This window comes from Acanthaster planci, linkage group LG20, assembly GCF_054643075.1.
Source record: "Acanthaster planci isolate LZ-2023a linkage group LG20, COTS_SCS, whole genome shotgun sequence".
NCBI classification, from domain to species: domain Eukaryota; kingdom Metazoa; phylum Echinodermata; class Asteroidea; order Valvatida; family Acanthasteridae; genus Acanthaster; species Acanthaster planci.
In genome coordinates this window covers 5,171,193-5,193,702 of record NC_141796.1, presented here as the reverse complement: position 1 = coordinate 5,193,702, position 22,510 = coordinate 5,171,193, and the positions used below count along the sequence as shown (strand labels likewise).

The 22,510-nt window shown below is 42.6% G+C and overlaps 2 protein-coding genes across 6 annotated transcripts in view; both read left to right on the top strand.

Moving 5' to 3' along the window:
* Positions 1-13,436: 13,436 nt before the first annotated feature.
* Positions 13,437-17,430, top strand: LOC110977965 (uncharacterized). The gene is made up of 3 exons (XM_022232518.2): positions 13,437-14,441; positions 15,239-15,324; positions 15,460-17,430. Exons 2-3 carry the CDS (start codon positions 15,240-15,242, stop codon positions 16,347-16,349), a joined length of 975 nt encoding a protein of 324 aa, XP_022088210.2. The 5' UTR covers positions 13,437-14,441; position 15,239; the 3' UTR covers positions 16,350-17,430.
* A 440-nt stretch (positions 17,431-17,870) lies between these two features.
* Positions 17,871-22,510, top strand: part of LOC110977971 (uncharacterized) — a 40,280-nt gene continuing 35,640 nt past the window's right edge. For 3 of the 5 annotated variants that reach the window (XM_087130215.1, XM_087130220.1, XM_087130217.1), the window contains exon 1: positions 21,131-21,555. Coding sequence is in view for 2 of the 5 variants with exons in the window: in XM_087130218.1 (XP_086986344.1) it covers positions 19,036-19,073; positions 19,925-19,998; positions 20,188-21,134 (1,059 nt within the window). In the remaining 3 variants the exon portion in view is untranslated. Of the gene's footprint in view, positions 18,235-18,977; positions 19,074-19,924; positions 19,999-20,187; positions 21,556-22,510 lie in introns of those variants that run through there. The other 2 variants (XM_087130218.1, XM_087130219.1) reach the window with 1 other exon arrangement.

Here is a 22,510-nt window from a genome sequence, read left to right as displayed (position 1 = left end):
GCGATCGTTGAACTCTAGTCCTTTCCAAGGAATAACCGAGCGGACGTCGGATGTCACACTACACCCACTGCTATGACATAGTGACTGCGCCATCGATTTGGCGGAAAACATTACTCCCGCGCGAGGGAAGCGCGCTCGTGTATCGGATGTCGCCGCGTATGCGCGCGTGTTGCAGGTGGCGCTGCCCAGGCAAAGAACGAAAGACTCGATCAGCAGCGGAAGAGTGTAGACATCATCAGGTCTGAAAAAAACTAAACTGCTACTGGAGTGACCGTGTGAGAGATGGAGCTGCAAGCAATACCTTAGTTTGCATCTTATAACGTTTGTCTACAAATTTTCACCGCCCTGCAGTGTTGGGCTCATAGAGTTGTTCTTGAGTTGCAATGGTTAGCGTGGACAGTCTTAGTTTGTTTGTCATGTCAATTCCTCCTTCTCGTGAAAACCCCATAAACACATGCAAAAGCTTTGAACAATTATTAATTTTCGGATCCCAACGAAGTATCATCACAAACAATACCTATCATTGCGTAGACACATGAAATGGACCCGTCCCTGATGAACGGCACTGTCATGATCAAAAAATGGAGTAAACCATCAAACACGAATGAAACATCCCATTGATCTTTTTGTCCAAACACTTTCATATGGTTGAAGACTGCTGAACAGGACGAGGAAGACAATCTGTGTAAAAATCAAGTCATCGCCCAATTATGTCCCTCCAAGAAAAAAATAAAATGTTGGAAACATTAATATTGTTCACAATCTCCATACACAGTCCGCAAGAAATCGTAAAACCTTGTCAGATAGGTTGTCTTGTTGGTGAAAATAGAATGGGACATGCCCAGTACAGTTTGAAAACCTTGGAAGAAAAGTAATAAATAATCAAAATCGAATGGTTTTGAATCTTCAACGCCACGTTGAGAAAGTACTTCGAAATAAAAACGGACTAACTGATTTCATTATTTCACGCAGTGGTCTAGTTTTATTCTTGTATCATGTGTATCATGTGTTCATAATTTCTTTATTTTTTCTTCATCCGATGTCATTTTTTTGGTAACGCATATAATCTGCTTGTCGCACATCAGCTCTTCAATTTCTGATCTCAGCTCCCTGTCTGTGGGCCTCTGTTCCCAAAGGCGGGGAGATAGAAGAGATTGTGTGAAATAATTGGCACATTTCCCCCCGAATCCTTCCGTCTTCGAAAACTTCAGCCAGGGATATCGTCGCTGTCTTTGGCTGAAATTCGATCTCGCCAAGCTCCAGCGGGAAGAAAGTTGGCTGAATTATTTAAGAATCCTGTCTGTCGCAATCCGGCTCATACATTTTGCAAGCACGTCGAGTTTTGAGGGTTTTTTATACAGGTATTAAAGAGGCAGACACTAAAATTAGCTAACAGAGAACAAACGATTTTCAGAGTAAACGTATCGTAGAGCAAAAGACACCACTAATGAACGAATTCCTCCCAGTGCGACCACTGATTACAACAAACGTTCCTGTTGAATCAATATTACAATGGGAGATTTGCTGCCAATCTGCCTGAAGTGCATTTCGTATACTGCGCGCGCAGTGCCCTCTCCTGAAACGAATATAATACGTACCATGGACTAAATTATGCCAAATTGTTTTTTCTGGTTACACAAGTCACCAAGATACGATTGGAATTATTCAATCCAGTTAGGTTAGGGGGAAATATACATTAGGCAAAAAATGTGCGATAAATGTTTACAATGCGTAAAATCACTGATTAATAATGTGCTCCCATATTGAAATGATAAGTCTTTTGTTAATTATTGCGCTTCACATCGTTCAGAAGTCAGAGAATGAAGAAAGAATAACTCAGCTTACCACATCCCTTGACATTTTTGTCTTTTTTAATGTCTAAAACCCAAATAAAGGAAAGCAAAACACTAGGTTAGAAAAATGAAAGATAACAAAATTGTAATACTGATATGTATATCTTAGCAACCAAAATTGCAGACTTGTAGACTGTCCATGTCAGTGCACCCCTTTAACCACACTTACCATCTCGTCATTAATTTTCCCCCTTTCTTTCATCTTGGGTTCATTCCAAGTCCCTTTTCCCTAAGCCTCAGTAGCAACTTTCTGATGCAAATGGAGCGTTGCGGGAATCTTCCAGAGTGATCTATTTCCTGCGGTGGTTCCATTCAAGATTTCATCTCTCCGGAGACAGTGCGATCTCGTCTGCTCGATACGGGTGCCCCACGAGGGGGCCAATAAAGCGAGCCAATCACGACTCGCGTCGGCCCCCTCCGCGACTGCATGCACCGGCTACCGGCCAACCTGAAGGGCCTAACCATTATCCAGATTTGCGTACGACAGATTGTTCTGTCCACAGGAGCAAGCGGTCTTTACTCTTTGCTCTTTCGTGTGTCCATGGAGAACAATTTTTTGTTGAGGATTTTGCTTGACAGCTTATAACTGTCATAGAAAACACTCCATTTGGATTTAGGGGAAAGGGGTATCGATTTTAAATTAACGGTGATTCTTGTACTTTTTTTCTACGGCGTCTGCTCACCCTAGAACTACGAGAGCTGGGTGAAAAGACCTCCCTGCATTATGAGAGACACTCGGCTGTTGCTCCAGGAAACGTGTTTGTTGGTCGTGTTGGACATTTGAGAGGCGTATATTAGGGGATCATTTTTTGCAGGTGCGAGTAAGAAGAGGAAATGAAGCGGGAAATGAGAGCGGATGAGGGAAGTAGGTTTACAGGGCACGCCAATCTCCGAGTGGAACAATCAGACTGGAACAGCAGGAACGGACCACGCAAAAGGTGAATGTCATTTCAGAACCGAAAAGGTATATCGGACTGAAACACTTCAAGAATAGTCATCTCTACAAAGGCATAAATTTACCTCCTACCGACCAAGTTTGTTCAATTTAAGCCATATCCCACGAGATTCTATAGCAAGGAACCGGGAACAAAACTTCTCGACATCCCCTCCAATTGTACAACCATAGTGTCTACGGTGGCCCTGGGGGGACAACACAACGACTGTCTCACGGCGTCGCACTTTTCGTTCACGATGTCGGTATAGTTTTTCCACGATACCGCGACTCTGTTGCGATGTGGTATTCCCAGATACGATATACGATATGCATGAAAGCATAACCAGGGCCAGTGGTGATCGTTGATCTTAGCTTGGACTGGAAAAACAAACTTTGACTATCGGGTTCAACACGTCAGCTCTACTCAACTTATGCACACTTACAGGCAGATTATTGTGGTTCAGTAAGCCTTATTCACGAGTTGGCCATACTGAATTTGAAAGTGAGGTTACATATTCATTTTGGGAACCTCCGAATGAAAATGAAAGCAACACTGAAAGTTCATCACAAGTTAAAGTAATTTAAACTGACGAAAAATAACATTTGTGATGAATTATATAAAATGTTTTAGGCTATATTCAAAAAATATAAATTGGGGCATTAAACCCCAAATAGTCTGGTACCCCATTTAACAGTTTACACCGAATAAGGCTGCATCCGAATCTTTTGTCTAGAGCTAGGTCTAGGTCTTCCCTCCATTTGAAATGCGTGGAGACGATAGACCTTGCCATAGCTCTGGAAGCCCGTTTCGGACACAGCCTAAGATAGATGTGGGGAACACAATCAAAAATGGCTTCCCTGTGAACAATCTGTTGATGTTGGACCATGTTCTGTGTTCAAAATTCGCTCGGTTTCACCGTACTGTTTTCAACAGGATTCCGGTCGGTACAGAGGAATGAGTAAAATACACTAAACATTTTCATTTTGGAACCACACGCGACACATATTTCAAAACAAATTTTCACTGTGTAGCCATTCGGCAGCAGTGCAACAAAGGTAACGGTGCGCTATCCACAATGCCCTGGGTTTCCTTCACAAGGGATAAGTCACCAACCGCGCCTGCTATTGGATGGGATAGTGGGATGAGTGGGGACGTATGCTATTGCAAGCCGTAACTCTCAGTTCAAAGTTTGACGTTTTTTCCTTTTGCAATGCTCTTGAAGCATTCATGAATCGAAAATTTTATGAATGACATGCTGCTTCGGGGCTACCGTATAAGTTGCAGAGTCGAAGTAATGGAGAAGGAAGTCACAGAGGGCAAAATCCGTAGAGGCAGGTGCCTTCACATCGAAGTGTCAACATCCTACACTCTTCTGTGTGGCTGCATTTTACACAGGTTCATTCTGTGAGGAACTGGTTTCCAGTACTCTGCCTCAGGAGGTGTAGATCCTGTCAAAAGATCCTGTTGTAAAAATTTCTAAAGACTGGAGCGCACAATGTGTTAATGAGCAGAAATGGATTTATCCAACACACAGCCGAACAAGCCTGACAATGAAGGGGGAAAAAAATCACTCATCAGCACTATCAGACAAGGGACCACACTCTGGGGATTTGCAGGAAGGTACATGGGCTTACTGTTGATTCAAATCTGCTCCAGTGTATGGGTGTTAGTTTGGATGAGATTTGATGGATGGAGCGCGCTTTGCTGCAAAATGTTATCCACGGGGCAAAAACCTATGCTGGTGAAAAGACGACGCGCACAATCGATCAAGGCGACGTGGGATAGGTATGGAGTGCCTGCGGGTAATAATTACGAAAATGTACAGTGCGCTACCGTGACGTGTAATGATGATATGCCTTGTTAGATACATGTTTTGTATAAGAGCAGCAGCGACGAAGGGCTAGAATGTCACGATGAATTATTTGTTTGTTTGCCTCCCTACCTGCGTGCACGCTATTCAGTCTGAATGTCCCGAGTCTTTAAAATCTTCCACTGAGCCACGTAGAGCTTCGATCTATTGCCTGCACCTTCTTAATCCAGAGCTCTAACTACTGCAGTTGGCAGGTCTTTTAACATTTCACAAAAAAGAATGCAATAATAAAAATAAAATGACACAGCTTCCAGATCTTTACAAACACAGAATCAAATACATTTTCTTTAATTGCTTAAGCTTTAAATTAATAATGCTATAAAATGATATTCTGTACATTTGCACTGCTGAGTATTGGTTAATCAAATATGGAAACTTGTCACAATGCCGACGGTCTAGTTCGTTGGCTCATCTGTGTCAATGACATCACAAGCTGAAAACCATTGCAAAGAGGACACTCTGCCCTTTCTAAAGACATATTTATCTGTCCCATGCATAAAGTAGTTTTGCCATTACAGTAATTTTTTATCTGGGTTATATTTTTATGTGGACACCCTGTATAATGGTTATGCCCATCAGTGGAAATTCTATCGATTATGGATATTTATCGTTGATACCTTAAAAATGGCAATTTTATTCTTAAAATGGTGTGACTATATAATCATGGATGGTGAAACTGCTCGGCGCTGTAGACGCTTAAATAGTTTTTGATATTACAAATTTTCACAAGTTGAAATGCAATAGGTCTCGTTCCTTCAAGGTCACCGTAATCAGACATTTCCTTTGTTGTAGCTTGGCATTGCATATGTGTGGATCATACTTCACAGACATAGGGGTAAATCTACGCACGTTTAACAGCGTGTGTTCAATTTGAATAAGATTTTGTAGATAAGCGCCCATGGGAAGATTACAGATGACATATCTCTGTATATTTGAAAGTCTAGTTTTTCTCAGACGCAACTTGGCAATATAGGCCCTAGTAGGAAAAGCTCAACCACAATGAGTGGGAGTGTTTCCTTTTCATTCGAAAGGAAACTAGAATCTAAAGAACAAACCCAAATCGTTTGATCACAATTGCGTAGACTGGCACCGTGCTGCCACAATATAACTCTTGTTAATTCAAGTCACCTGTCATGTGTATGACCATGTAAACAACCCGATCTCAAGGCAACATGCACGTTAAAATCCTTCCATGTGTCTCCCCATCAGCAGACGCTTGGCCAAAATAGTGAAGGATGGGGAAACAATTCACAGGCGCTTTAAGCCCGTTCTTTTCCATCTCAACACACCGTGACCTGGCCCGCGCCTCTAGCTCGGTGCAACACGTATTGGTAACTCCTTCATCAACTACCGAAGCCGTACGCCCAATTATCAATGGGTTAACAGTGAAATGTGCACTTTTGCATCAAAGGAAGCATGTAAGCGGAAGAAATATGGTTTAAGTTAGATCAACGAGGCGTATGGAGCACTCGACATCCCTCTGCGGTACTGGGTCACAGTCGTTAATTGCTGCGAAATGATTGTTCTGCATCGTCAATGGAAAAAAATAGGGCCTTTCATTTCAATACCTATTTTTGGTTCAACGCGGCCGCCGTTGAATGTGCAATATTATGAAAAACGTGTTTCACTAATTTCAATAATTCATAGCCAACAGTACAACATCCTGCTCTAGTGGAAAATTGTTTGAGTGAAAGCCTTTGTGCAAACATGACAGTGCGCTCAATGAGTCATAGTGCAAGGCAAATAATAGAAGCGACGATAGGCGGTTTCACATTTGCCAAGCATTTCAGCGCAGGTCTGTCATGGATTGGGTCTGTTGGTGACTTCATTGTGAGATCCAAATGCAGACAAATGCACGAGTAAGGCTTCCTTTGGGAAACAGAATATTCCTTCGGTTGAAGTAGGCGGAGACTGGTTGATTGATTAGTAAAGAATTTCTATTGAGACAACGACAGGCGTACTCTTCAAAGTGAACAATTCTGGCGAAAAAAACATTGTTATAATTTTCGCTTGTCGTGGTCCCTGGTTTTGTGTTTTCAAGAGTTCGTGCTGTTGTTGCTGATTCCTAGATCGTGCTAGGAGTTCATCAAAACTCACGAGCCCCCAGTTTTAAAACTCATTAACACCGTCCCGCATGAACGAACAACAGACGGCCAACCTTGAATAAACCCGGAAAGTGATAATTATGGCCTACAACTGGTCACCTGTAAACTGGTTGGTGCCATTGAATCCGTATAGATCAACCGCTACCACTCAAGGTGAAACTTAACTCATACAATGATCACCACATAATTGGCTGCATAAAATAAGCAGGTAGAAAAAATTTCTGAATGTAACCCATCAACTTTCAATTAAAATGTTTTTTTTGTGATAAGGATCATATCACCCGCTCTTTTTTATAAAGTCTCCCGTCTAAACACGGCAAATGTTTGGAGGAAATTCTCATTCTTTGCATTTTAGCAAGTGAATAACGGAGTGCTTCGAAGACAGAAAGTGGAAGGGGATATTTTCTCGAATCATTCTTCGACTGATCAGACTAACTTGCTGACAGGGGAGACGGACTTGCAACTGCTAGTGAAAACACATCGATTTAATACACCGTCCACGAGCCCATTTGGTATTTTAAGTGAGCATTTTAAGTATTTTTAAGTATCACAAAATTCGACGAGTGGAACTGCAGAATAAAAAAATCCGCATAAACTTACAGAAATTATAAAGGGAATACTATTGCTGAAAAAGTGTCTGATATGCATAAATAGAAACATAGTCTGCATTTCATCTTGTTTTAAACCAGCCTATTTCTTATGCTGCTATCTTTGATGAAAGCCGTCGTGTTTTAGATGGCACATAAATGAAACGTGCACATTTTCATTAATACCCCACAGATCTCTGCACATCTTACTCCCTGTGTACTCGAAATCGGCAACCTTCGAAATGTGCATGCGTAGATGGAATAAAGAACCAGCTTGTCTTACGGTTGAACGGAGTTCGGTATTTGGATTGAGGTTGAAGGCTCGGAAAGATGTTGAAAATGTCGCCATTATGTCATGTCTCCACTGCAGACGTTGCCAATTGGCCACAGTGACAGTGAAATGCAGAGTTGGTTACCATACAGATTGGGGCCTCTGTTCCAGTCCATGGAGTCACCATAATCACGTACATTGCAATTTTTGTAAAATTTGCGTTTCAGCAAACCCGGCAGGCAACGTCGCAAGAAAGGAACTCATCCACAATGCCCTCTCAATAGGAGGTAAAACAGATGTCCACGTGGATGCACAGTGACAATACGTAGATTCAGTAAAATGGGTAGTGCCGATTGACAAAGGTCTATCGCTCACCATAAACCCGGACAGCGTGCAAGGCCCTGAGAATTCACGCCTCGTCTGGCAAATTCGAGCCCAATGTATCTCGCCTGGCGGTTCGCTTTCAACCCTTGCAGGGAATGCGTCTTCATATCGCAGTATCATTTTTTAATGATTCGGTCATGTTGCTCTCGAACATTTTGCGACGAATGTCAGCTGCGCCGGTGTTAGCATTACTTACGGTAACTGACCCAATTTGTGCACCCATGAAGATAAACAGGAATATCAAGTTTTTGTTTCTTAGGAAGACCATAGAAAAGAATATAAATGACAGTGGAGATGACAGTGCACGGACTCAAGAATGAATGAGGCGATAGAGAAAAAATAACCTAAGTGATTTCGACCATGCATGATCACAGTGGTCCTAGCCTCTGGTAATGATGACCACGATTACAATAGTAAATTGGATGATATCAAAGGTATCATGATAGTGTCAGTGTCACTGAGTGACAGCAAATAAGGGAATTAGATACGATATACACGACAGGTATTTGACACTAATTGCAATGTTCAGTTGCACTTTGACTTTTTATGCCCACTCATTCAAACCTTGCATGGTTACCTTGCTATCAATTCAGAAATAAAGCCAAGGGTGGCCAGACAAAACCCAGGCTTGTTTTGGTGCTTCTCTGAACAAGCCGCAACTCCATCATTGTAAATTTTCATTGTCATGTGCACGTGCGCGCCATGAATTGTCACCTGTCGTATGAATAACGTTAGCAATCTTTGTTCATGATGGATGGACTTGCTTAACTAGGGGAAATTAACTCACATATTTGCAGACAGAATGTCCGTCCACTTTACAATTATAAGGATTTTAAAAGTCTTTGTTTCATTCGATTTTTATTCGACTCGTTGCCGGTGGAGTGAACGTAATTGCTGATGAAACAGGAAGTGCTTCTTTTGAGATGATTAACACTCAAGAATAAGCACTCGACGCACTGGTGCCATCTTGTAGGAGACGGTTGGCCATAGATCGAGCCGTGTTATGAAGGAACAGACTGACGCAAAACATCCATGGGCTCCTACAGACGGGAATTTTGTTCCGGTTTCCCTTTGTATGCTGAACTAAGCGGCTGCTGATTGGTTAATCAGGAAGAAATACACGGTGTGCGGTAGACTGAAATGACTAACTCATCACTGATAACAATATAAACAGGTAGTTCGTGAGATATAATTTATGAAGTAGTTCCTACTAGGAAAGTTCTTGGGAGTCGGTGATCGCGACAGTTCATGGATAGTTGAAATGATAAATCTAGGTACCATACTCGTTTTTGATGGCAGAAACAACCAGCCCGCACAGCACTGCGTCAAAGTTGTGACCTGAGTGCCCTATTTATACCAAGGAAATAAACCTGTCAAATTTTTGTCTTGCATTATGGGACTGGATGACGAATGAGCGATGCATTATTGGAAAATAATTGTCTTAGCGTAGAAACGTTTCTTGTAAAATGTGCGTGAATCTATGACTTGGTGAGAAAGTACATATATTATATTTTGAAAGAAAGTGCCACTTTACATTTGACTGTATGGTTCCCTTCCAACAAAGGTTCACACCGCTTTTTTGTCGTCCACTGTGATGCAGCGAGAATGCCGAAAAGGTTTGCAATGTATTGCCAAAGAACGGAGTATTTTTTTAACGAGAAACCGCATTAACAGTTTGTTAGCTGACAAGGGTTGTGTCAGATCAGGGGAGGATCCGGGATTTTTGCAAAGGGGGTTTCGGGAAATGTTTGTTCGTAGAAGGGGGATTTCTATAGTTGAAGCCGTTGGTGAAGCCGTTCAATCTAAGACCCCTACGTGAGAGTGGGAGTGCAGGCGCAGATCCGGGACAGGGGGTCAACTCCCCACCCCCTGCTCTTAAATAAGGTTATAAAAAGGGGGAAAATAATAAAAAATAACTAAAGTAAGTGCACCAATACTATTGTATACGATGGACCGCGAGTATTCATTAAATCTTTTATTATCGTTCCACTTGTCTGAAATAAATGAGATATTAAAAATTCTCCGGCCTGAACTCCCCGGAAAAATGTCTAGATCCGCCCCTGGAGCGTCACCTGCAGCGCAAATGTAAAATCCAGGCTAGCATTGGACGATCAACACAGAAACGATACGAGCAAAAGACCCACTGTTACAGATAAATATTAACTCTGGCGTAGTTTTTTCCAACAAATTTGGAAAATCTGTAAGCTTTTCTCCTCACCTTGGAAATTCAAAACAGTGTTAGAAATAGCCCCCTCATTTAGAAATGAGCCAATGTATTATACTTTTCTTTACCCGATGAAATAATAGCGGAGGAGTATTCCACGATCCGCTGCTAAAAACAATTCAAGGTTGTGTAATGCACACTGCACCGCCTCCCCTATCTGTACGAAGAATCTTTCTTCTGCTTTCTGTAGTTCATTGCCTCCATCTATCCAGGGCCCTAGGCCTTGCGACCAGGCAGAATAACTCACAGGTCTTTAACCACGAAATGTAAGTGAATCCATGTTGTAGGTCGTAATCCCGTCACTCCCTTGCAAAATTACCTTATTCGGAATCTTGGTTTACTTTCTACCTTGGTTCAGTTTTTGCAAGAGGAAGTGCTGCAGATGTGGATAACTTGTTGACAAACTTCCCTGCGGGTGACTTGTTGACAAACTTTTGTGGAGAACAAGGCTGCTATTATCCACGAATCACCATAGAAACGCCCCTTCAGCGTATATATAGCCTTGGCGATTTCTTCGAATGCCAGATAATGCGTCGACTGGCCTGACAATGTTTGGACGTGGTGTATTCACGCGATCAGACAGGCAGAAAATGCCTGAATAATGGTCATTTTACCCCCCATGCTCCTAACCAGTGCGCTTTCAAGATCACGCCTTCCTCTGCACCCTGGTCATCTCTTAATACGCGGCCCACGTTATACATTTTTTAAAACCGATGCTTGTGGACGGCTCGGTATTTATGTTGTGACGATCGACCTTAATCGAGACAGTGGTTCAATTCAGTCAAGAAACTTGAATTTCAAGTCGTGGTGCCGGAGGCCGAGTTTGACTCCACAGGCAGGCTGGCTGTTATGTGCATAGCATGAAATAAAGGGGACTGGTGCTTTGCCGTTGTTTGTGATAGCATGAGGGTAGTGGTCGGGCAAGAAGCACTTAACGGCAGGCGTGATGCCCAGAGAGGTTCACTCGGCAGCAGTCTAGATGTCCCGGGAGCAAGTTGATTCAGAATCTTGAAGGTGTACCTTTTCTTCTGTGCTAGAGGCATTACTACTGTTCCGTCGTTGACTCAGGGAACGCAGCGGAAATTTAAATCACAGTTTAAATCACAAATCCGTCGACTTCAACAAGAGGCTTACCTGACAATGTGGAAAAAGTAAGCTTAATAGGAACAGTTATTCCCTTTCTTTGGTTTAATGAGTTTTGAGTTTTTCAGATTCCTTTTATCTAGTCCAAAACTGAAGCCTGGCACTGTACCTGGCCCATTAATAACCTTTCCAAATGTTGACAAAAATATTGGTTGTTCGAACATTTCTGGATGCATTCCAGAAGGATTCCACGCGAGAGTATCGGCATATTCAGCTTCTATACTCTCTTGACCCTAAGTATACCACTGCTGTTGGGATTTTCTTGGATTTTCATTGACTTAATTGGGAAAAGGACTTATGAACTGCAAGTTGCTCTGAAAGCTCACTATTCACTTTCTCGAGAAGTCTTGTGGCTAATGAAAAAATACATGATTTATGTATAGAGAGCGCGAAAAAGGAAGAAAGAAAGAAAAAGAAACAAATCTTTAAAACGTGCACCGCTTTGGAGGCAACGTTTTCTAACGGTTGCGCACTCAACCTTCAGTGTGATACAACGGAGGCAAACAGTAAAAGAAAGTCCCACAACTGTAGAATTGAAGTGAAATTTTGGTAGTAAATCAACACGACAGAAGCACTACGTCTAACCTATACCGTAAAGCAACTGAATAGTTAAAGTTAAAGTTCTGGCATATATTTTGAAAGGATGTCTTTAAAGTCAGACACAATGATACTGTGCACGATATGGGGCCGATGGGCCCCCCCCATGTCCAATTCTTGTACGCCCTCTAGACTATTGTTTCCTAACACACACCCCTAGAAGTCTGTAAAGAAGTCCTGAGATTCCGATCAAACAATGACCAACACAAAGGCGGGGGGGGGGTTCTCTCCGCCCCCATATCTTGCATCATATGGACACAATCCCTCCATAGGTAAGTGTGCACCAAATGCCAAGCAAGTTAACATTCCAAAGAGCCTTTACCGTCGCAACTCGCATTCAACTTGTAAGGATTTAAGCTGGGGCCGGTAGCTGGGAACCAGCTAATTATCTCGCTATAGACTGACATTGCGTGATCTAGTAGCGTGAATTACACCCAGAAGGGAACGATTACCTGCTGAAATGCGTGCGGAGTCATTGCATATATACTAATTACTATATGCACAGTGTTTGTGCCGATGGGCTTGGACCGTGGGGAAGCTGGAATAGGCTGCAATATCAACTAAATACGAGGCCGAATCAAAAATGTGAGTGCGCGTGGAAGCCGAATATAAAATGTGTCTTTGTGGCATCAAATCTGAAATCCATAGTAATTGTCTACCTTCTCCAAACGTACCAGAATGAAAAACTCAAAAATAGACCCTATGCGTGTGACGTCATGTTTGAGGGTATTTTGTTTTTTTCCTCGTGGAAAAAAAAAAGATTGCCTCCGGTGACTTTCCCTTACCGCATTAGATCTACAAGGTATCATACGAGCTACCGATGCAGTGCCTTGTTTTATTTGAAACTTGCTGTGTAGTACCCTGTAAATATTATTGGTCAATTATTTCAAATTGCTGCTAACGCCTACACCACTAACAAAATTCCGTCAAGCAATTAACGGCTGCCAGCACAATGTGTAAAGATCTCATGATGTAAATGCGACAGTAACCAGACGCGCAATTTCACTAGCTGTTGACTACTGCTGTTGTTTCTGAACCTCGTTTGCTTCGGCCAAAAGCGCAGTTGTGCCAACTGATCGCCGTTAAAATAATGGCTGACCTTATGTACAAAACCAAAGGTGTGACACACTCGTCTTACTAGTGTCCTGTAAATATGAAGCACTAAATGAATGCTGAATACTTGTACTAGATATTAACAGAAGATACTTCCAGTATTTACACTAGCCAAGAAATGTTAATTTTTAGGCAAATGCTAGCCAAGGGTAACCTTTCTGCAAACTTTTGTTCCCCGCAAATTGTGACAAATGTTTAAAAAAGGAAAGGGTTACGCATCATTTTGATGTCATGGGGGCGCACTGCACGAACAACGGACAAACGTCCCCTGTGCACAGAGGGCGCCGTGCGAACAGAAATAAAACGCCCGCAAATATGGGCAACAGACAGGAATTAAACTCGAAGGCAAAATAGTTCTCACACTGTTAAACGTTTCAAATTTTTAAGATGTATGTCTTAAACAGTTTCAAATAGGGTATTGCTGACACTGGGTATATCAGTACAGCTTTAGAGGCTCATCTCAGACACTGCATGTACATGTAGTTCGAAATTGGATTTGCTTATTTTGTTGGTAATTTCAGGTTCTGCTCTTCCGTACGATTAAACTATCATATCTTGCAGTAACACACTTGACCAACGTTTAGAAATGTTGAGGTCGTGTTCATATCATTTTGGAAGTTGATCAAGCGTTGGCAATTGGTACGTATTCGACTTTTGTTCATTTGCTTTGTTAATTGTTTGTTGAACGGAAAGCATATTTAAAATTGAGCGGTTTTTAATTGCAATTTATTTAAGGGAGATATTCTATGTAAGTATTCAACGTATTCGGGTAAATTTATCTACTTCATGTCTACAACGCCACAAACACTTCGCTGATACTGTGGCCACGTGCATTACCCAAATGCGCTCATCGGAGATTTCATTTATCACCGTCGTTGTACGACAACAAGAAACGTGAATAAAGAATGGATTTCATTTCCTCAGTTAATCGACGGCTTTAGTGGCCTAATTTAACAATGTTAATGTAGTCGTTTTGATCTCAGTTACTGTACGATGATACAATATCGTATCGTGCCCTATGATTCTTCCGCATCATCGCAACCTAGCTCCCAGAATACAAGGAGATAAACACAGTGAACGGAACAGCTATTGAAGATGTCAGCTATTGTGACGGGCTGGCGGCATTATGACAACAGAAATGCTATTGCGTGCCTCCATTGTATGGTATCGATTCATTCTTACACCCGTGTGATTCACATGTGCATGTTGCAAGATGTCTAGGAGCACCCACTCCGGTGTAATAATACCGACCAGTGGCAAGCTACATCTTTTGATGATCTTTGAAAGAGTACACTGTCTTGCAATGTGAGCAACATGACTTCACCCTTCATCTTTGAAGACGACTGAAACACCAAAAGCGTGAGTAAATTGCTTCTTGTACCGTACCGAGCCTCAATGTATACTAGTCAGTCCCTCAACCTACACTGTCTGATCTTCAAACGTCATGGCACTCAAATAACAGTTGTATTCGTAATGAACTCTGATTGTGTTAAACTTGCTGATAATAGTGTGGAAACTTGATGTGCACACTGCCAAGGACTGCCGGTTTACGAGGCAGGTTTACAACTGTGGTCGGAGCCTAGGCCTGCCGTTATAACGTTAGTCGGTGAAACATCTATCCCTACCAGTGGCGTGGCCGGAGGGAAGGGCGTTGGGACGCACCCCCGCATGAAATATTGTTGTCCCAACTAAAAATGAGGAAACAACCAAACTACGGTATTATTAATTTAAAACCTGCGTCCCCATCGTAAAATCAAGTTCCCCCCTCGCCCTCTGCAGACAGAACCCTGGCTACGTTGCTGACCCCTACGCGTTTTCAGCGATTGGACACTGATTTAAAAAAAACAGAAGCCCAGTCTGACTGCATGCCGTTGCCAAGCTAGGTACTTTGGCACTGAGACTTTGAATGCTGTAAAACATGGAAAGCAAACCTGCGCTAACATTTCCCACGCTTTAAGGCAACAACATTATCCCAAGAAATCCCCACTGAATTTTCCAATTCTTCCCAAACTTGCATTTCATTTGAACGGTTTTCCTTAACGTTTGGCCGGGAGTGAGGACTCAAAGCAATTTATTTAAAATTGTGGAACTGGATATCAAGGTTTGACATCCAGTAAGCCGAAAGTGAACCTTCCGTTTGCTGTTGTTTCCTGCAGGATGATACGCAAAACTGCATACGTGCTGATTTCAACTTTGGCAGCGATCAGTTTGACATATATGTATGTCGTCTCAAAAAGACTAGGTGAGTGCTCATGAAATCAATTCATCTCGTATCAGATGTGTTTGGTGAGTCCTCATGTTTCAAACATAGAGCAGAAATTTGATGTATTTTGACGAGATCATTCTGACTTCTCTATGACTTTGTTTTTATGGACAGTTTTCTACTTTCATCCAAACGACGGAGGCTTCATGGTACGCAGTTTACAGCTAAAACATGCCCCCTCTGGGCATCTTCGGCCCAAGACCTTGTCCGATGGCGTCTGCACTGAGCATGCTCAGGGAAAGAAGTCGAACAAAGTTGTCTTGACAACGACCAATGCCGCTTTCCGAGATTTCACCGACAACTGGCTGGAAAGCATCAGGCGGACGAGGGCGTGTCCCAACATCATCGTAGTGGCCGAGGACGACGTCACGGTGACGTACTACTCCAAAAAGGTGCCGGATTACCCCGGCCTCCATGTCGTCAAAACAAACTCTGGTGTGGCCTCCTCCGGCCCTCTGGTATTCGACACGCCGATCTACAGACGCTTTGTCAATAAACGCCAGAAGTACATTCAGGAATACTTGCGCCAGGGGTACGAGGTCCTATTCACGGATGTAGACACCTACTGGTTCAAGGACCCGTTCCCTTTTTTTGAAGGCAACTTTGACCTAGCAGTAGAGGAAGACTTGCCGAGATTTTACTGCGCGGGGTTTGTGTACTTTAAACCCACTAACCGGACGCTAGCATTCCTTTCCGAGTGGATAGAATTCATGAGGTCAGACACCAGTTTAAAACCAGACCAGGTTGTGATGAATAAATTCATCGAGCAGAGGAAGGTGCCCAGGCTAAAGGTCAGGATACTAGACTCGAAGCACTTTCCTAACGGAAAGCTGTACTCAAATCGACAGTGGAGGGAATACCACAAAAGAGACGTGGTGGTCATGCACAACAATTTCATTATAGGGCATGACAAAAAACTCGAACGCTTCAAAGAGTACGGAATGTGGTTCCGTCGAAATGACACTGAAGACTTAGGGCCTATAGGACAACCTATTTACACGTGAACTGATCTTCTCCGAGTCTTAAGCACATTCCCAGCAGTGCAACAACCTGTTTCAAGCCTAGGTTTCCCATGTCTGCTCAGAAGTTTAGAAGGTATCGGCTGATGATAGCAAGCGGTCTAGTCTAGTTAATCCCCCTCCCAAAACCTGTAAGACTAACTCAAGCACGAGATCTGTCACTCAAAAGAAGTTTGAGAAAATGAAGCCCATTACTAACACTTTGGTTATCTTCTTACTCCTCCGTGCTTTATCGGTAATTGTGACCCACTCTGTGAAAATGAGTCTTAAGTTGCCAAAGTCACTTTGGAGTAAAAGTCCTTTAGAATAATTTCGCACGGTGGAAATCAGTAGGAACCCACAGTATTTTTCACCATGGAGTATCCACTTTTATCAGGATGCCAAAGTGAGTGATACGTCAAAAAAAAAACTTAATTTGCTCTTTCCAATACAAATGAAAACTCAAAATGTGGCTCTGGCGACTTATGACTCATTTTCACAGAGTGGGTCACAATTGTGAATGTTATGCATTGTACCCCGAATCCTTCTACGCCCAAAACGCCAGGAGTCACACAAGGTACCAGTTCTCTCTACTTGCGCAATGGTAACCCCAAATCCCGAATTCCTGAGACTGTTGAATAATATTGTGTTCTCCTTTAAAACAAACAAGTTAATTTGGCTTGTCTCAGCATGCAACCTTGTAAAGGAAAGATTTAACTGTAGACGTATAACTGTCCAAACCTTATGTGGATGTGTCTCGTTCGTCGACGCGTCGACCCTGTCGTTGTTTTTGAATAAAATCTACGATAACTGCTTTGTGCATATATGTTTTTATGCACTGCAAACAAGGTCATGTATTACTACAGAAGTGAATCCGCTAAAATAGGGTTTTGAGAGCATAACCTAGAATTACCATAATACTACGCGACCCCCAGTCTGTCATTATTACTTATAACTAACAATCATACAGCCGACACGTAAGCTAGCTGCCTGGGATTTACTTTCATCAATGAAAAAAAGGACAACTTTTAAACAAGATAAGTAAAAGCAAAACAACTAAACTTTGTGTACTTTGCATTATTTTTAACGATCTGTACGTGTGAGATTGTTTTCCGACGGACCGATTCAGTGACCTAACTTCACAGGAAAAAGAACAAAATGAGAGACAGGTTTGAATTTTAAAATAACGCGACGGGAACGCCTCGATGAAAGCGGTTTATCTTAAATACTGTAATCTGGCATTTCATGACGAAGTCATGACGTCATCACTTTGAGCACCCCGTCCGTATGTACCTGTCAAAAGATACAAGGCTTTCACACACAATAACAATTTCGCACAATTATCATCAGGATTTTCACCCGTAAACGTCACAGCTTGCCCGAATGATGACTATATCATCAGCGTGCGGCTCCCCGCATCGTCGGTGAGTGCATTGATCCACATGGGCCACCCAATGTTACATAACAGTTTGACTTCATTGTCCTCGCCTTAGTAGGCCTAACCAGAGTTTGAATGGGAGAATGCTGCTCACGTATTGATGGCCAGCTTCTTCAGGGTCACGCGGGAGCTGTACACAGAAAAATATTAATAAAGCTTCACATCCAACCAGTCGAAAATACAGAGCTGATAGTCCTACACTGCACACCCAGTTTTGGAGTACATGTACATGTAAACGCGCATGTTCAGTGAGTGAACTGACCGTTTGCGCGTGGGATTTTCAGGACACGCGCGAGAACCGACTGATGCCTTTTGTTGAACCATGGACGAATGAGTACATGCAGGGGTTGATTCGTCGATCAGGATCGATGCTTTATGTTTCCAACGCTGGCGGACGGAGCTCGGCTGATAGAAATATGGTGATGCCGGTCGGTCATGGAAATTCCTCTATTTGTGAGTAGTTTGAATCTAGACCAACTAGCAGTCCAGACTAGATGATGTTTGTTTCCTTGATGTAAACTGATAAAATTTGCCGCACGAAAAAAAAACTTTCCCAGTCTGACTAATCAACTGTCAAAATACTCATTCAAGAGATCAATTCCGTCTTGTGTTCAGCTTGGCTTTTCCTTCATCCCCATTTCGTTCAAGATTTCTCTTGTTTATTGCCATGTCAATTCGTTTTCCGTTCGCCTTGAAAACTATGTTTTTTGTAAATGGCCGGTCAGTCGAAGGGAAAAGTTGAGGCCATGTGCCCCACCATTTTCTTTTTACAAAATAGGAACGATATTTTGATACTACTGTCCTCCCCAAAGTATGTGAAACTTTACAAAACCTACCCTGACATTTCAGAAACAATGCTTACGAGTACATGAAAAACTCAAAATTGCTCAATCTGTAGGGCGCCCCCCTGGAAAAAATCGGTTGTGGGGTTCCTTCTTGTTGCAGGCGAAGTTGATCGTTGCTTGCGATGTTCACCTTCTATAAATGGAAAACTTAGATTCGAGTGCCCTTTCATGCTTTTGAAAACTTCTGATATCATCATTTACATCGGGCTATTGACAAACAATCGATTAAGCATAAAAGTTGAGAAATGGATATCGGGGAGACCTGATTTAACTACGTGACAATAGTACCAAATACAGAGCCATGCACCTATACGCAATTTTTTTCATAATGTGTTGCGTTCCATCTTTCAGAGCTCTCAAGGCACTCTTAATAAACAACCGTCTCGTCGACATTAAAAACTGAAGAGAAATGAGCTCTCTCAAGGGAAGCTCCCCGACGAACAGCAGGTAAATGGGATTAGTTTACACGAGTAGCCATGCAAGTTTGCATGCAGCGTAATCGTGTTACCAAACCCAGCAATAACAAGAAATGCGCACTGCATGGCTACTGTTCCAAAATGGCTGCTTCAGGGATGGAAACAATAAAACATGTTAGCGAATATATACTAGTTACTTCCCCTGAATCAATGGCAGCGTTGACAGGAAACATGGACACGCCCCCCATTCGCCCGAGGACTATTCGCGCTTGCCCCCCCTCCCGACCAGAATTATGGGGAAGTCAAAAGAGCACTCTGTGTAATGGTTGAATCTGCCATCAGACGTCGCTTGCTTTAAAATTCAAGTGATATCCCGTTAATTTAAACTCGAACGCAGTCACCGACTGACTGTACATAGGATGGAATCTGTCCCGACAGCAGTGAAAATGGGCCGTCACTATGGCATTAGGGTGGGACGTACGGTGACTTTGAAAGGTTAATACAATATATACACAATGAACTAAAATAATTTACATGGCCAAAAATACTATTTCACTAACTTTTTCCAAAAGGCAAGATCATAGTCCTGTTCAGAGCTGCAGTCCTTCATATTTATTTTTTTCCCCTACAAAGAATAGGCTGAAACTTCCCTGTTTTCAGGAGGATGTGTGAGGTTGACTTGATCTGCGTGGACATGTCAAGGGTCAAACTCGTCTGCAGCCATATATGGTTCTGATCAACGTCCCCCGTTTTTCAGACTATAATTAATATTTGTTCAAAACAAAGGACATTTTTACTTAGGTTGCACCCAATGGTCGTGCCCCAGCATTGCAATAACCCAGTATCTTGGAATTGAATTGTATTTTGTATTTCTCTGGACAGGTTTGTGCTGAAGATGGGCTCGGTAATCGTAGCGCTCCTGACTGCGGTCGGTTTGTTGTTCGCCGGTGTTGAACGTGGGTACAATTCATTATGTGGCCTTCGGAGCTGGTTCTAAAATGAATAAGCAATGAATCACTTGAAAAGATTTTTTTTAATCTATATACATGTAGATGCATTCCTCACTACACGTATGCCCCCCAAAAACATGTAGTAGCGCGTTTCAGTAAAAGCATTGTGTCTGAAGCCTTGTTATGCTCCTACAGTTTCAGGTGAGTACCGTTTGCGCAGCCCTGGAGCAGTTGTTGGCAAGAAAAACGATCAGGGTTCACTGCGCAAGCTTCAAATTGTTACATCGGGCTCATTGGATGGCTCAGATATTTCCGAGGATGTGCGGGCTAAGCAGGAGCGACGGGACCCATTGCCCGAGATCCAGCGTACGGCGCTGCCACGTGCGCCACATCATGACCAACAGTACTGTACCGACACTGATGTGGAGAGACGACCCGGTAAAATTGTCCTGACCACGACAAACATCGCCTTTATAGAACTGACCGACAACTGGCTGGAGAGTGTCCAGCGAACCAGAGCTTGTCCCAACATCACCGTGGTGACAGATGATGACACAGCAATGGCACACTACTCCAATAAGTCTTTACGATATCCTGGACTTCACGTCCGGAAAATTAATCCAAGAAAGATCTCCCGAAGTAACCCTGAATGGGCTTCTAAATCTCAATTTATGGACAATCGGCAAAGAGTCGCTCTGCCATTGATACAGAACGGTTACGAAGTTCTTTGTACCGATGCAGACATGTTCTGGCTCCGAGACCCCTATCCTTACTTTCAGGACGATTTCGACGTTGCAGTTCAGCGAGAACTCCCAAACCTTTACGACGCTGGTTTTGTCTACTTCAAACCCACCAGGAATGCGATTGCGTTTCTCATCCAGTGGATGGATGCCGTGAGGACAGGGGACGAATCACTAAAGCCCAGCCAGGCGATGAATGAACTCCTCAAGAGTAAAACGATCCCGGAGTTGCAGGTCAAAGTGTTACATTCGGACAACTTTCCCAACGGGAAGCTGTTCTTCAATGAAACATGGCGAGCGAAGAAGGGTGAAATTATAGTGGTGCACAATAACTTGGACACTAAACTTGATGTGAAAGTGAAACGCCTCAAAGAGTATGGTATGTGGCTCTCCAATTCTTGAACCCGTAGGCCTATTTATATTATTTTCGGAAGTCAATTTGGCAGGTTATTTTTCGTTTAGGTCAGGTAATTTTTAAGTTTCTATGAATTGATATGCTAGCAGACATTTTATCAAAGGCCTTTGTACGAGTTGAACTTTTAAGAAGGAACTGAATAAAAAAGTTATAAATTCCAAAAATGTTTTGCATGTTATTTTTCCTATAAAAGCACGCGATCAACTGCGATCCACTTGAGGTTTCGTCTAAGAGAGGGCGCGATTGTCACCTTTGCACTGCACACATATGCATGGGTGCGTCCCCGGCCCCGGGCCCATACATACTCGATCGCGCACAGGCCATGACTAGTTCAGGTTCAATAGGACATCACTGCTGCATCATTCAAGACGTGAGCATCGAAAGTGAATACTGTGCAAGCTTGTACCCGTAAGTTGTATTGAGTTTGTTTTTAGGCTACCTGATGCTGGTGTCTGTAGATTCTGACGACTGACACTTTCATGACATTTTAAGCCAAGGATCATGCTGAAATGCAAGACTAAGCACAGCCAGACATGCCAGATGTGCGGCAAATGGAGTCCAGCGAACGGCACCTTTAAATTTTATTTCTGGAAGCTTGTAAAAGTGTTTGTTTTTCAATCAATGGTTTCTGCCCTTTGTGCATCAAACTCTTACATTTAAAAAAGCAGTTGTGTTGTAAAAAAAGAACCTAAATTCGTGTTAGTACCATTTATTATGTCTGTTTGCGTCGAGTTTTGGGTGTAAGGTATGATAAAAATAATGTAAGATTGGAGCCACTTACACTAGGCCCTACTTAAACAACTGTGTGCGGCCATCTTTCTTTGTTGCCGTGTGACATAGGCTGCATCTGAATCTCTTGTTTAGAGCTAGGTCTGGGGCTTCGTTCCATTGGAAATGCGTGGAGACGCGTAGACAATAGACCTACATGTAGCCGTAGCTCTGGAAGTCCGTTTCGGACACAGCCATAGTCTCGTCTAAGCCTAATAATATCTCGCGAAACTCAACCAGGTTTGGAACAATGATGTCACTATCTTGTAGAGCTTATAATACTCTTTCATTTGATAAAGAACTCAAGGCATTTGACCAAAGCACCATCAAGACTTGTTTTGGTTTGTGAAGACTACAAAAAGGTAACCAAAAATGCGCATTTTTCTATTGAAAATCCCCCCAAATCATGTATAAGGAGTTGATGAAACATCTATGACACGGTGTTTATTTGGAAGAAAAGGAAAATGTTGTTTTGTCAAAAATCGATGTCGAACTGGTGCCGAACAGTCCCTTTTGTATTCGGGTGCTGTGGCACAACTGTGCACATACATGTACATGTATGGTGTACATGTATGCATGTGCATCTGATTGATGG

Excerpts from the sequence above, each read along its gene's own strand:
- LOC110977965 (XM_022232518.2), top strand. The coding sequence starts at position 15,240 with ATGATACGCAAAACTGCATACGTGCTGATTTCAACTTTGGCAGCGATC. Across the intron at positions 15,325-15,459 it reads TGTCGTCTCAAAAAGACTAG|TTTTCTACTTTCATCCAAAC; the intron begins GTGAGTGCTCAT and ends TTTTATGGACAG.